The sequence below is a fragment of the Kogia breviceps genome, chromosome 14 (genome assembly GCF_026419965.1).
Source record: "Kogia breviceps isolate mKogBre1 chromosome 14, mKogBre1 haplotype 1, whole genome shotgun sequence".
NCBI classification, from domain to species: Eukaryota; Metazoa; Chordata; class Mammalia; order Artiodactyla; family Physeteridae; genus Kogia; species Kogia breviceps.
Genome location: NC_081323.1, coordinates 89,542,274 through 89,556,153, shown reverse-complemented (window position 1 = coordinate 89,556,153; position 13,880 = coordinate 89,542,274). Strand labels below are relative to the sequence as shown.

The window sequence follows — 13,880 nt, the reverse complement described above, 5'->3', positions numbered from 1 at the left end:
TGAGCCGTTCTCCTACTAGCTGCTTTCTGCTCTTAAAAACAGCGTGAAGAATATCACCGTTCACAAAACGGTTTGTCCTATTTTTTATTCTATCCTTAGAATCCAAAAGAATTCCACACCTTTCTCCTGCTCACAGCCGCTTCCCGAAAGGCTTTGACCTTCCCACGTGCACCCCTCTCCGTCGCCAGCACTGTCTTCAGCGTTGCCCCTCGGAGACTTACCGCAGTCACCTTAGTGATCTGTGCATGTTTCCCGGCAGCAGTTTTTTAAAAAAAAAAACTAAAGTTTCCTAACTGAGGATTAGAATGGCAATCACTAAGGAGAATAGCTCCGAACGCGGGGTTGCCCCAGGTCCGCCACCGCCCCCCCAAAACGCCCCTTCACCTTTCTCGGCCAGCAAACCCCCCTCCCCGGCCACCTGCTCCCCTCTCTCCGGCCACACCGGCTGCCCTGCTGGCCCGGGCGCCTTCACCCGTCGTCTCTTCTGCCAGGGCTCTCCTCCCAGAAATGCACCAGGCCACCTCCTTCGAATCCTGGTGCAAAACTCGCTCTCGGTGACGTTTCCTCAGGGACAGCGGCCCTGCGCCCTAGCTGCCCCCGCGGCTCTGACGCTGAGTCACCCACGCGCCTCCCGCTACGAGAACATCAGCCCCACGAGAGCAGGCCTCTCCGTTGATTTTGTTCCCAGTTAGTATCCCAGGGATCGAGAACAGCGCCCGGCACACAGTGAGCGCTCGATGAGCATCCGTGGACGGAAAGAAGGACTCCCGATTCGCAGGAGCAAGAGGCCGTGCGGAGAACTCAAGGCCCCCTGTGTTCTCCGAGGCGGGTGACAGCCCCATGCCCTCCCCACCCACACAAGCCGCACTCAGGCCTCACCGGTGACGGGAACCGCGCCTCGGTGAGCTGCAGCGCGAAGGCAGGGCTGCTCACACAGGACGGCTGTTAACACCCATGGCCACGCGGAGCCCTGGAGCAGTGATCTCCTCAAGCTGGCGGTGACACCCTCCCACTCCCAGCCCCATGGCCTCTCTGCCAGGCTACAGCTACATCCTTTTATCCTCCCCCCAAAGAACAGAAGGCAAAACCCCTGATTACAGAAAGCTGTAGCGTGCCTTGAGGGAAACCAACCTACACAGCAAGAGACGAATGTTTTTCACCTTCCTGCGAAGGTTCAAGTGTTTTTACCTTGAAGCAAAATCTAAACTCCCTCTTAAGGTCCCTCCAAGCCCTCTGGTACTTATGAGCTGAGAATTCCCAAACTGCATCCCGTCCAGCCTCCAAAGCTCAATTCAGACACCGCTTCACCAGTGACGTGTTTCCCGAGCCCCAGTTTTAGTCACTGACCCTCCTACTCTCGTGATTGGTTTGGACGTCCTTGCTGAGCTTTCCTAATCCATCTCGTTCACGGGTTTCTCCCACACACCACATAAACCCCTTCAGGGCGCTCTGATTCCCCCAATACTGCCTAGCACAGGGGTGGCACACAGCACGTGCACCCCAGAAGTTCTTCATGATGGACAACCGGGTTTCCAAATGCCACAGAATGACACCAGACCCCTTCCTCACACCGTACACAAGAACTCACGCCAAATGGATCACAGCCCTAAATGTAAGAGCTAAAACTACAAAACTCTCAGCAGAAAATACAGGAGTAGATCTTTATGACCTTGGGTCAGGCAAAGCCTTCTTAGGTATGACACCAAAAGCATCAACTGAAGAACAAAATAGATGAATTGAACTTCGTCAAAATTAAAAACTGTGGTGCTGTAAAAGATACCATGAAGAAAGTAAAAAGACAACCCACAGAAATGGAGAAAACATCTGTAAACCGTGTATCTGATAAGGGACTTGGGTCTAAGATACATAAAGAATTCTTATAACTCAAGTTTTTTTAAAGGACAAATTACCTAATTTTAAAGATGGACAAAGGATTTGAATAGACGTTTCTCCAAGGGAGACGCACAAAAGGCCAAGAAGCCCATGAAAACACGACCAACCACACGAGATCCCACCCCCTGGGATGGACACAATCAAAAGGGCAACAACAGGCGTTGCTGAGGATGTGGAGAGGCTGGAACCCTCATAGTTGCTGCAAAGCAGCCCGGCAGTTCCTCAAAAGGTGAAACATGGGCTACCATGCGACCCAAGGATTCCATTCTTCGGTGCACAGCCACGGACAGCGAAACCCTATGCCCACACAGAGACTTGTGTGTGAGCGTTCACGTCAGCATTAGTCATAACAGCCAAAACGTGGGAACAGCCCAAATGTCCGTGGACTGATGGACGGACAAGTAAAATGTGAATTATCCATACAGCGCGATACTATTCAGCCATCAAGAGAAATGAAGTACCGACCCACGCTACAACATAGATGAAGCTTGAAAACACAGTCACAAAGGACCACAAATTATATGGTTCTATTTATACGAAACTTCCAGAAAAGGCAAATCTACAGAGACAGAGAGCAGTGGTTGTCTAGGCTGGGGGAAGAGGGGGTGGCGGGGAGTGGGGAGTCACTGCTAACGGGCACAGGACGATGACCAGGCTCTGACATCAGCTGTGGCGAAGGCTGCATAGCTCTATACACTAACATCACTGAGCTGTGCCCTTGAGACGGGCGAATTATGTGGTATGTGAGTAATAGCTCAATAAGGCTTCTAAGAATGCTTTATGAATTCCTTCTCTTCTTGTCTCTAGTTCTTGTGAATACAAACTAAGTATCCTCCCACCCCAGCACTGTGCCTGGAACACAGCTCGCAATCTTAAAGAAGGTGTCTGCTAAGAAGGGAAAATACCATCTACCTGTGAAATCCTTTGGCTGGGTTTCAGGCACAAGTAAGAAAATTTGAGCTGGTGATGCTGCCACAGAAACTCCAAGTGGCCACACTCCAGACCCTGTGGGCCTCCCTGGGGTCCACGTGGCCTGAAGCTGCAAGTCAGTGGAAGTGGAGGCAGCCCCTGAGTGCTAAGAAACCAGTCAAGTTCCCCTTTTTTCCCCTCTTCCTCCCCTTCCCATCAATTCAAAGGCACGGAAGAAGACGGTCACCTGGACAGCTGTGTGCAGTATCGACCACCACCAGAGCAAGAGCCATGACCAGTGTCTGAACCTTCTGGATGCTGACATGACATCTCTTGACTCCCACAAGCAGCCTAAGTAGGTACCGTGACCCCGTCTCACAGATGTGAAAACTGGAGGCCAGCCGGCAGCATGGCCCGCCCGGCCAGAGTCAGCCAGGCGACGCGTGGGGCCTGAACCTGCACCCGGTTACCCGATGACACCGGGTCCTCGTTGCCTCCCTAACTCACAGGGCCTCATTTGAGGCCCGCAACGTGGAGAGGAGCAGGGGCGGGGACACCCCACGCCGGGGCCAGGGGTCAGAGGGTCTCAGCGCAAAGCCTGCTGCGGACGAGCCGCTCGCCTCTCTGCGCTCAGTTTTCTCCTCTCTAAGACGGGGACGATACCATCTGCGCTACTGGCTGGCTACAAGAACGTTCAATACGTGTTTATACGCGAACGCATCCAGCACGCGGCTGGTTTTTACAGGACCTGCGCCCAGATGAAACCACACAGCGAATGAACTGCTGGCCAGGGGACGTGGCTCCTTGACTCAAGCACTGGGTTCCCTGACATGTGACTCCCTAAATTCTGCTGGTAAAATCCCCAGAGCGCCGACTGCCCCCGGGACCTCCGGGGACGGGGGCCACTCACGCTCACGCGAGTGGGGCCTCTCCGGCCGAACATGGCTATTCCTTCCCGGGGGCGAGCCGAGGGGCCAAAGCGCAAAGAGAGGGGGAAATCACTGGTTTGTTTCCTTAGGACGTCACAAGACGAAGCCCAGTCCCGAAAGGAGTCGCCCATCAGATGATTTCCTCTGACTCAACTCGGAGCGAGAGGAGCCACAGGGCAGCCGCGCGACCCCGGCTTCTCCATGAATCTCACCAAACCTGCTTCTGAAAGGGTTCATTGAGTCTCTCCCTGAACAAGCCTCTTAGGTCTCTCATTTCTGGGATGTTTTTATGTGGGGAGGCCCAGGGACGTCTTCCAGAGTCTAAAAAGAACACTTCTTTAGCTAACTCGGGAAATCTTGGAATAACTGACAACGTAGAAGCTCTAAGTCCCAAAAAGAATACTCATTTCTGTGGAACTGAATTCAATCTGGTTTTGGTTTTGTTCTTTTTTTAAAAACCCTCCTCCCAGGCCTGGATGGTTCCGTCTGAAAGTGACTCAGGTTTTCTAGGATCTCTGGACATGAAAGCGAACATGTTCCAAGATATCTGGCAGACTCAGTGTGTCTCGATCCCAGCGCAGGCCAAGCGGGGGACCTGCGCCCGCAGCCTCGCTCAGTCCCTTTAATAAAATTCCAGGCCATCACCCGGCAAGCCGAGTGACGTACAATTAAATCCGTTTAAACAGATATTTACTGATCCACAGAAGGGGTCACAAGGAGCGAGACAAGGCCCCTGCCTGGGGAGGGGCCAGGGGGTGGCATGAACTGGGAGACGGGGACTGACATACATACACGAATATGCATGAAGCAGGTAACTAATAAGAACCTGCTGTATAAAAAACAAACAAGTGAAATAAAAAAAGAATTTTTTAAGGCCCCTGCCTTCCAGCTGCCTGCGGCGTAAACGACCAGGAATGCAGTTAATCACCGGGAACACGGCGCGCCTCAGAAACTGCCACGCGCACAAATTAGGAGCCGTGAAAAGCGTCGCAGAGAGAAAAACAGTCCGTCAGCTTCCCCCCCAATCCGACCTCTGCCCTAGACGGTGGAGACCTAGTCCTGCGGGCAGCGGGGACCGGACTCCCGCGCAGCGCCCGTCTGCCCGGAGCTGCCAAAGCGGCGGAACCGGGCTGGCGGGAGCGTGTCAAGCGCACGGGGACGCGGGTCGCGGGTCGCGCGCGGCGCACGTGCCGTGAGGTGTGAGCTGAGAGCCGTCATGCCCCGGCCAGCCGGGGACAAGCCCCGGCCGACGCCCCGCTCCCCGGACGGCGGGACAAGCCCCGGCCGACGCCCCGCTCCCCGGACAGACAGACAGACGGCGGGACAAGCCCCGGCCGACGCCCCGCTCCCCGGACAGACAGACAGACAGACGGCGGGACAAGCCCCGGCCGACGCCCCGCTCCCCGGACAGACAGACGGACGGCGGGACAAGCCCCGGCCGACGCCCCGCTCCCCGGACAGACAGACGGACGGCGGGACAAGCCCCGGCCGACGCCCCGCTCCCCGGACAGACAGACAGACGGCGGGACAAGCCCCGGCCGACGCCCCGCTCCCCGGACAGACAGACGGACGGCGTGCAGGGCGGAGGCCCAAGCTCGCGCCCGCACCGCCGCCCGGCGCTGACGCTGCCTCTTCCTGAAGGGCGAACGCGACCCCCGCGAGGGTCTGGGGGCTCCCGACGCGAGCACAGGCTCCCGGAGCCGCCCCTCGCCCCAGGAGGAGCCTCTGCGGACAGAAGGGCCTCCGTCCGGACGGGGTCCTGAACGAGGTCCGCCATCCACTGGCTGCCGGGCAAGCTTTCCCCGTCGTAAGGCAGGGCTGGTGAGACGCCTCGCCTCCCCGCGTTACTGGGAGGACCAAGCCGCCTGACACCTGAGGCACGGCAAGGGCGTCTGGCTCACGGCAGCTGCCCTGCAAGGCTCGGCATCGCGGCCGCCGCCCAACGCTACCGCTCCGCCAAGCACGCCCGAAGAACGCCCTCCCGGCAAGGCGGCAGGGGGCGGGGTACTCCGGGCGCCCAGCAGAGACCCCCTCAGGGGGAGCGGGCCCCTCCGCGGGGCACAGGCAAACCGTCACCCCTTGCAGAGACTCCCGCAAGGCTCCCTACTTCACCGTCCACCCTACGGAGGGCGCTCGGTGCGCACAAAGCCCTCCGAGATCCATAAAGACCTGCACACGCACAGACCGGCCTCGGGTCCTGAGGCGCTGATTTTGACGCAATCTCGACTCTCCCTTTCCCGCGAAACCCCAGCACTGAGTGGCCAGTTCCTGGAAAACCCTCCACCCCCCGCCTGGACTGGAACTTCCGTGAGGCCGGGAGGTGAAATTACTGTTCTAAAGATAATTAACTGTGCCAAGTCAGGAGTGTCACCTGACTCTCTGTCTCAGCAGACGGCCTCTGCCCTAGAGCTGCGTACTTTCAACAGCAGGTGACTGTCCCAGACATCCCCCCGGCTGCCACACAGACGCCAGCGGCCCTGGGGTCTCGGTCCTCCTTCCTGCTGGTCCCAGGGGCCACTGCAACACCTGGACTCGCCAGCGGGCCGGGCCGGCGCCAATAATACCCAGACACAGACATCGGAAACAGCGGAGCCAGGGATCGCCCGCTGACGGACAGCGAGGTTAGCAGTGGATGTCAACTCAACGAACACGCATTTCACCATAAATACACCTCCAGTATTAACTCGAGAGTGACAACGAAGGGACACCAAAACTCCCACAACACTGTTTTAAAATGAGAGCCCCAGCACCCACCTTTGCCTGTCAAACTGTGTTGTTAGCAAGTCCACTTAATGTCTCAGGATCTGGGACACACTGGGTTTCCCCCCAACATTTTCTACTGTGAAATAGACACACACACACACACACACACGGGTATAAAATGTCTACGGACAGTTTAACAAAACTATGTATCAAACACACGTGGAACCCCTATCCAGGTCAAAAATTAACAGATGAGGCTTCCCTGGTGGCGCAGTGGTTGAGAGTCCGCCTGCCGATGCGGGGGACGCGGGTTCAAGGTGTCCGGGAGGATCCCACACGCCGCGGAGCAACTAGGCCCGTGAACCACAACTACTGAGCCTGCGCGTCCGGAGCCTGTGCTCCGCAACGAGAGGCCGCGGCAGTGAGAGGCCCGCGCACCGCGATGAAGGGTGGCCCCCACTTGCCACAACTAGAGAAAGCCCTCGCACAGAAACGAAGACCCAACACAGCCAAAAGTAAATAAATAAATTTTAAAAAATTAAAAGATGGCTGGGATCTTGGAAGCCCCCATGACCTGTACCTCGCAGACCCTCCTTTCTCCTATCAGAGGCGACCACAGCCCCATTTTCACGCCATTTCACCTGCTCTTCATTTATACTTTCATCACCTGCGTAAGCAGAGTCTAATTCTGCATGACTTTGAACTTAATATAAAGAGGAATCCCATGGTATGTATTTTCTCTGGCTTCTTTCAACATCCTCAGTGGAGGGTGCTGGGACTCAGTACTTGTATTTGCAAAAGGTCACTAAACAGGACATGGCAGAGATCATCTAAGGACATCTCCCTAGCTCTTAAAAGCCTAACAACTGAGCTTAATAAAACTGTGATTCAACACAGCAGCAGTCACCTCTAGGTTGGGGAACTAGTTTAGCAGGAGAGAACCTCTGTTTACCAAGTGCAAGCATCAGGACTTTTTTTTTAAAATATTGATTCAATGCAAAGGATCAAATTTTACAACATTAGCACTTTTTTTTTCTTTTCTATTTTTGCAGTACGCGGGCCTCTCACTGTTGTGGCCTCTCCCGTTGCGGAGCACAGGCTCCGGACGCGCAGGCTCAGCGGCCACGGCTCACGGGCCCAGCCGCTCCGCAGCACGTGGGATCCTCCCGGACCGGGGCACGAACCCGCGTCCCCTGCATCGGCAGGCGGATTCTCAACCACTGCGCCACCAGGGAAGCCCAACATTAGCACTTTAAAAGCACAAACGTACATTCCTTGATTCATTATTACACAGACATCAAGTAGAGAATTATGAAAACTTCTCAGTAGTGTAGAATAATGCTAAGTGAAACGAACAGACTACCAAACCCAACGTAATTACACCTCGAGGTTAACAATGTGAAACGCACACGCACAGGAACAAATGAAACACACTAAAACGCGGCAGCTGTGAGCTCACCGTGAGCTCCCTTTTACAAGACGTGGGCACCTGTGGTTATCTTACTTGTACAGCGACGTTCTCCTCAAAGTGCCAAATCACACGCCACATGAATCTTTACCGGTCTGCTTACAGTTCACTCACAAGACTTGTAGGAGAGAACTTCGCTGGCACAAATCAGGTTAAAGACTCTCGGAAAATCATGTAAACGTACTTCTCAGAGATGTCTCCAGTCCCTACCAAGCTTCCCTGGAATTCATCAATCGTGCAATTTCACCTTCCTTTTGCTTAGCACACATACTCCAAATTGGGTAAGAGTACTGAAGGACCCCCCCGCCCCCACCCACATGCCTATCCACACACCCCAAGGACACGTGTGTCCTCCTACAACCTGGCCAGCAGGAAATACAGACAAGTGTGGCCTCAGCTTCCCCTAGAGCTCAACTCACAGGTCATGTCTGGGGCCCTCCTGTGCCCGCCTGTCCCACGTGAGGTTTTAATACTGGTACTTTCACCAAGAACGTCTACCCCAAGTCTGGCTATGACTTCTTAATGATTCTACAACAAAAACGTTCAAAGGATGAAAGCATTACAGTTCTTCAGAGGGTGACGTGCGTGGTCAAGGGTCGAGCTCTTCGAATTCCCAAGGGTCCGGGCTGCCTGTCTGCTCACTTGCCCCAGGTTATAACCACCAGGGCAGCTCCTCTTAACACGCACCGCAGGCCACAGAAGGCGGCTAACATCTCTCCAGCATCTCACCACTCCAGCCCCTCCCCGTCACCCCACTGCAGGCCAAACATCTCTTTTTCTGGTGCATTTTTCTTAGGAAGGAAAAAATAAACCAAAATAGAATTCCCCAACCCGGAACATATCACTTTGTTGCTAACCACAAATTCTGGCAAAACGTGTTCTACGTAATAGTGATTCAGTTCCTCTTTCTTCAAATGGACACCTTTTACCTTGCAAATTGTCTGTGTGTGTGTGTGTGTGTGTGTGTGTGTGTGAAAGGGAGAAAGAGATGGAATTCAAAGACCATTAACACCGATTTAAATAATACCCCCATAGCTACCATTGTTACCAAACTAAAACGCGATACTATCCTAAAAAAACACAATAAAAATGTAATTCTAGGGACTTCCTGGTGGTCCAGTGGTTAGGACTCTGCACTTCCACTGCAGGAGGCCCAGGTTCGATCCCAGGTCGGGGAACTAAGATCCCGCATGCCACGTGGGGGAAAAAAAAACAACTTTAATTCTTTTCCATCATCAGAGCCCTTTCCACGAAGCAGATACTATTCTAGATACTGGGATGTAAAGACAAATAATGGTTTCTGCCGGTGTGGAGTTGACAACGGAAATGTGTGTAACGGAGGGAGAGGAATGGACAGGAAGGTTTTTTGCCCCAATGCAGATGGTACTTTAGGGTATAATTTAATCCGTCAAATGCACACATCTCAAGTGACAGCTCATGACTTGCCTAACGGATGTGTGCAGGCAGAGCAGCAGCAGCGAGGGGGGTGGCGGCAGCACAGGGGGCGTGGAAACCGCGCAGGCGCACAAAGAGGGCGGCGGCCCGTCATGGAGGCGCTCGGAGGATGCGCAGAGCTCAGCCCTGACCCCACGGAAAACCAGGAGGCAGCCAGAGGTCTGGGAAGACAAATGGCTCAGAGCTTCCTAACCGAACGGGATCTATGGAGTACCGTCCAATGAGGCGCTCCAACGGAAGGGAAGCTGATTCTCCCTTGTTCTAAAAACCAAGTTTAGGGGACTTCCCCGGCGGTCCAGTGGTTAGGACGAGGCACTTTCACTGCCAAGGGCTCGGGTTCAATGCCTGGTCAGGGAACAAAGATCCCCCCAAGCCGCACAGAGTGGCCAATCAATCAATCAATCAATCAAAACCAAGTTTAGGTCTGCAGGGTTGTAGGAAAGCAGGGCTGGGATACACAGTGGTAATCTGTCTATTTTTTTTTTATCAGTGTATGATGCAATCGCAAAAATCAGATTAGACAATCAAGCACATATCATACTCATTCTCTGTCACTCTAAGGCACAATCGTTGAGCTTTGTAACCTCTAAACAAGCCCTGAAATAAATTCTCATGCTGCAAAGTCAGAAGAGTGTTCCAAGCAGATATTTTGATAGTTAATGATTTTAATATAAAACCCACCACAGGTTTATGTCCAAAATACAAAAAGAACTGCTAAAAATCAAAGAAAAAAGGACAATCTCTTAAGAAAATGGGCAAAAAATAAGAACAATCCATTCAGAAGGCCATACAAGGTCAAAGTATTACAGGAAACTAAACCTCACTGAAGGTTTAATCGAAGAAATAGAAATTAAAACAAAAATAAAACACATTCTTAATTTCTCTAATGCTGAAGGGAGTTTTTTTAAAAATGGTATGAAATGGTGATGAGGTTATGGGGAAAAGATGCACTGCTGTTACAGGTATAAATTGGTAATAGCCACCAGAAAGGATAATTTGTAAGGATTTGTTAAAACAAAAAATATGCAACCCCCTGACCCAGCAATTCCACTCCTTAGGGGTATCTAAGGCAGAATAATGGCCCCTAAAGGTACGTGCATCCTAATCCTGGAACCTGTGAGTCTGATAGATTAAAGGGGAAATTAAAGGTATAGATGAAGTTTAGGTTGCTAATGAGCTGACTGTGAAAGGAGGGCAAGGATGTGGATTAGCAGGTGGGCCCAATGTAATGCTGGGGTCCTTAAAAGTGGAAGAAGTGAACAAAAGAAAGAGAATCAGAGAGATGACAGGACAAGAAAGGTGTGGCCCACGGTAGCTGGGGCAAGGGGATCCTCCGGCAAGGAATGCGGAAGGCATCTGGGAGCTGGAAAAGGCCAAGAAACGGCTTCTCCCCGGCTTCTCCCCGAGGGCCTCTAGAGGGAACGCAGCCCTGTGCACAGTTGGATTTTAGCCCAGGGAAACCTGTTTGGGGCTACTGACCTCCAGAACTGTAAGATGATAAATTTTTGCTGTTTAAGCCACTATGTGGTAATTTGTTACAGCAGCAGTAGAAAACTAATACACCACGCTAAGGAGACACGGGCACAAGCACACAAGGAGGTGTACGTTGTCTGAGTACACGTATGTATAAGGCTTAAAAATAGAGATGAGAGGGTGCATCCCAAACTGGTAAGAGGAGGTGATTGCAAATGGGGTGAGACTTTATAATGTTCTGTGTGTTTGTCCATGTATTGCATAATTGAAAGTTAAATTTGTCAGGAGGGAGTTACCATTTACAGCTTAAGCTTCCAGGGATTAGAATATAATATAAAAGACCCTTAAGGCTGAAAACCACAGTGAACACAATTTTTTCTGACAATCCCAAAGCTACTACAAAGACCTAGACCCCCGCGATCCCCAAAATTAACACTAACGGTGGGCTCTGGCTGTGTGGACAGAACACCAGAGAAGAGGAAATTCACTGTATACCCATAAGCCACTACTTCTTCAACAGTCAAAAATAAACCTTTGCTAAAGGATGAGAGATACACATATCATCTCTGGACAAAATTCATTCTCAAAGACTTGTATTTTCTGACTCCAGCCCCTCCAAACACCACCCACACCACGACATGCCCCCTTCACACTGCCCACTGTAGACAAGTCACTTGCCTCTGGGTTGTGGGGTTTTGGGGGTTTTTTTTCCTCTACCATTTCACCTGCCATCCAGGATGGCTAATAAAATCACCAGGGCCCCAAGGAAGGCCTGCTGCCAGTCTCGGAGAACTGTGGTAGATGACACCACAACAGCAGCCAGTGGGTGAGCCCTGCAGGAAACAGTCAGTGCCGTCCCTGGACCTGCAAAGAGACCCCTGAGTAACCATCACATCCAGGAACTCTGACCAGCTTTACAATCCTCAGGGGAAGAACCATCCGTACCCAAACACTGGGAGCCCAGCGTGCAGCCCCGGTACAGGGGGGCCGACTGGCCCACCTGGGCTCGAACGTGTGGCCTCATGAACACAGTGCTCTAACCACGAGCAAGAGCCATCACATGCTTCTCCTTACACAGCTACATGAGAAAGGAAAAGTATCTCAAGACCATGGGGGGGGCGGGGTGGGGACTGCTCCCCAGACGCAGACTCAGCAAGGGACTTCATGCCAGTGAGGCCGGTCCGGCGCCAACGCCACCCCTGCCCCCAGCAGCTTCACTCCACTCCTGCCTCTTTTTCTCCCTAATGAATCCAGGGTCTAGCAGCCCTCCAGAACTCACTTTAAGCGTGGCCTCCTCAGGGACACCTCGCCAGACGGCCCAGCCGGAGCTTCCAACCTTGGGCCCCCGCCACCCCCCAAGAAAAAGCAGTAACTCACACCAACACCCACCTTCATCTATCCTCCAGTTAGAGGACTAGAGGGGGTACCATTTTAAACAGGGACATCCTAGAAAACAAAAGCCTCACGCTCATCCGCTAAGAAAAGCACTTAGGGAGAAACACGAAGGGCTGGCGTTCGAGAACACGCAAGTCCGGAGCGGCCAGAGTTCTTGCCGAGGCCCGGCAGGTTCAGGGACTGCGCCCCACGAGGCGGGCAGGCCGGCAAGCAGGAAGCGCGGGGCGGGCGGGCCCTGCGGCCCCCAGGGACCCGGACAGTCCCGGGGAGACGCGGGCAGAAGCGCGCGGCGAGGCGCAAACCCGGACAGGTGCTCCGGTTCTGGGCCGCGCGGCCACGCGCCCTCCTGGGCGTGGACGCGGGAGTGGGAGGGGGGACCCGGCGGGGCGCCGGGCACCCGCCGACAGGAAGAATACCGAAGGCCGCAGGGTCTCGGGGAGCGCTGGCCGGAGCAGCGCGGGGCCTGGTGGGTGCCTGCCATACCTGCTGCCGGCGGGTCCGCCTCCTCGTCCGCCTCCGGCTCAGCCGCTGCAGCTGCTGGCGCCGCGGGTAGCGGGTCCATCGCGCCGCCAGTCATGTGAGCGCGCGCCACGTGACTTCCTCCGCGCCCGCCTGGGCTCTGCCTGGCCTCGCCCCGCCCACACCCGGGATACCACGCCCACTCCCAGCTTATCCCCGCCCGCCAGGGCCTGCCACGCCCACTCTCGGCCTCGCCACGCCCGCGTCCGACTTCGCCACGCCCACTCCCATCCTCGCCTCGCCTCGCTTCGCCCCGCCCCGCCCCGCCCCGCCCCGCCCCGGCCATGCTGCCCAGGGTAGGGCAGGTGGCGCGGCCCGGGCGCGCGCTCGGCCTCCCGCGTCCGCCGCTCCAGCCCGCCGGTTCGCTGCCGGCACCCTCGCCCACTCGTCCCCACCTGCCTTCACTCAGGCACCCACTCGGTCATTCATTCATTTATTCACACGCTCACCCTCTCGTCCGCCCACTCGTTCACCCGCCCATTCATTCACCCACTAGCTCATTCGCTCACTTACCCGCCTTGTCACTCAGTCGTTCGTTCACTTACCACCCTCTTACTCACTGGCTCACTCACTCAGGTCTCCTGACTGTCGCCTGGAGGCTAGGCGGGCCCTGTGCTGGGTGCTGAGGATACAAAGATGCATTTGGTACCTTCCCCCGTCTGGAGGACAGACGGGCGGCCCGAATGGATCCAGTGTCCTGACTTCCAAAACAAGGCTGTGGGAGCGCCGCACAAGAGGGTTCCCCCGGCCCTGCCGGGGTAAAGGGATCCCAGGATGAGTAGAGCCTGAGCTGAGGCTGGAGGAAGGAGGAATTCAGCAGGAGGAGGGAGTGGGTCCCCACAGGCACGAAGGCCCTGAGGCATCACACAGCTGCAAACGCTGGGGTCTTCCTGAGGCTAAGAGTGGGAGCCGAAGAGGAGCTGCGGCCATTGGTAGGGCTCCATTAGGGAGGGCCTGGTTTCAAAAGTAAGGACCTTGGACCTCCTAAAACTGGGACACCTATAAACACCCAGGGAGTTGGTAACAGCGATCAAGAGCCCAGGGTCCCTGTCAGCGTCCTAGGAAGGGCCCCAGTCTCCCCAGGTAGTAAATGCTCCCTGCTACAGCTACCGGACCTCTTTGTAGGCTGGCACCAG

General features: G+C 54.6%; 1 protein-coding gene across 4 annotated transcripts in view; it reads right to left on the bottom strand.

Annotated features, from left to right (window-relative positions):
- SNX8 (sorting nexin 8) overlaps nucleotides 1-12,838 on the bottom strand; it is a 39,326-nt gene extending 26,488 nt beyond the window's left edge. Inside the window, exons 1-2 of one of the 4 annotated variants that reach the window (XM_067012808.1) lie at nucleotides 12,709-12,796; nucleotides 11,509-11,694 (exon numbers count right to left, since the gene is read on the bottom strand). Coding sequence is in view for 2 of the 4 variants with exons in the window: in XM_059038583.2 (XP_058894566.1) it covers nucleotides 12,709-12,802 (94 nt within the window). In the remaining 2 variants the exon portion in view is untranslated. Of the gene's footprint in view, nucleotides 1-11,508; nucleotides 11,695-12,708 lie in introns of all 4 variants that reach the window. The other 3 variants (XM_067012809.1, XM_059038583.2, XM_067012807.1) reach the window with 3 other exon arrangements.
- Nucleotides 12,839-13,880: the final 1,042 nt, after the last annotated feature.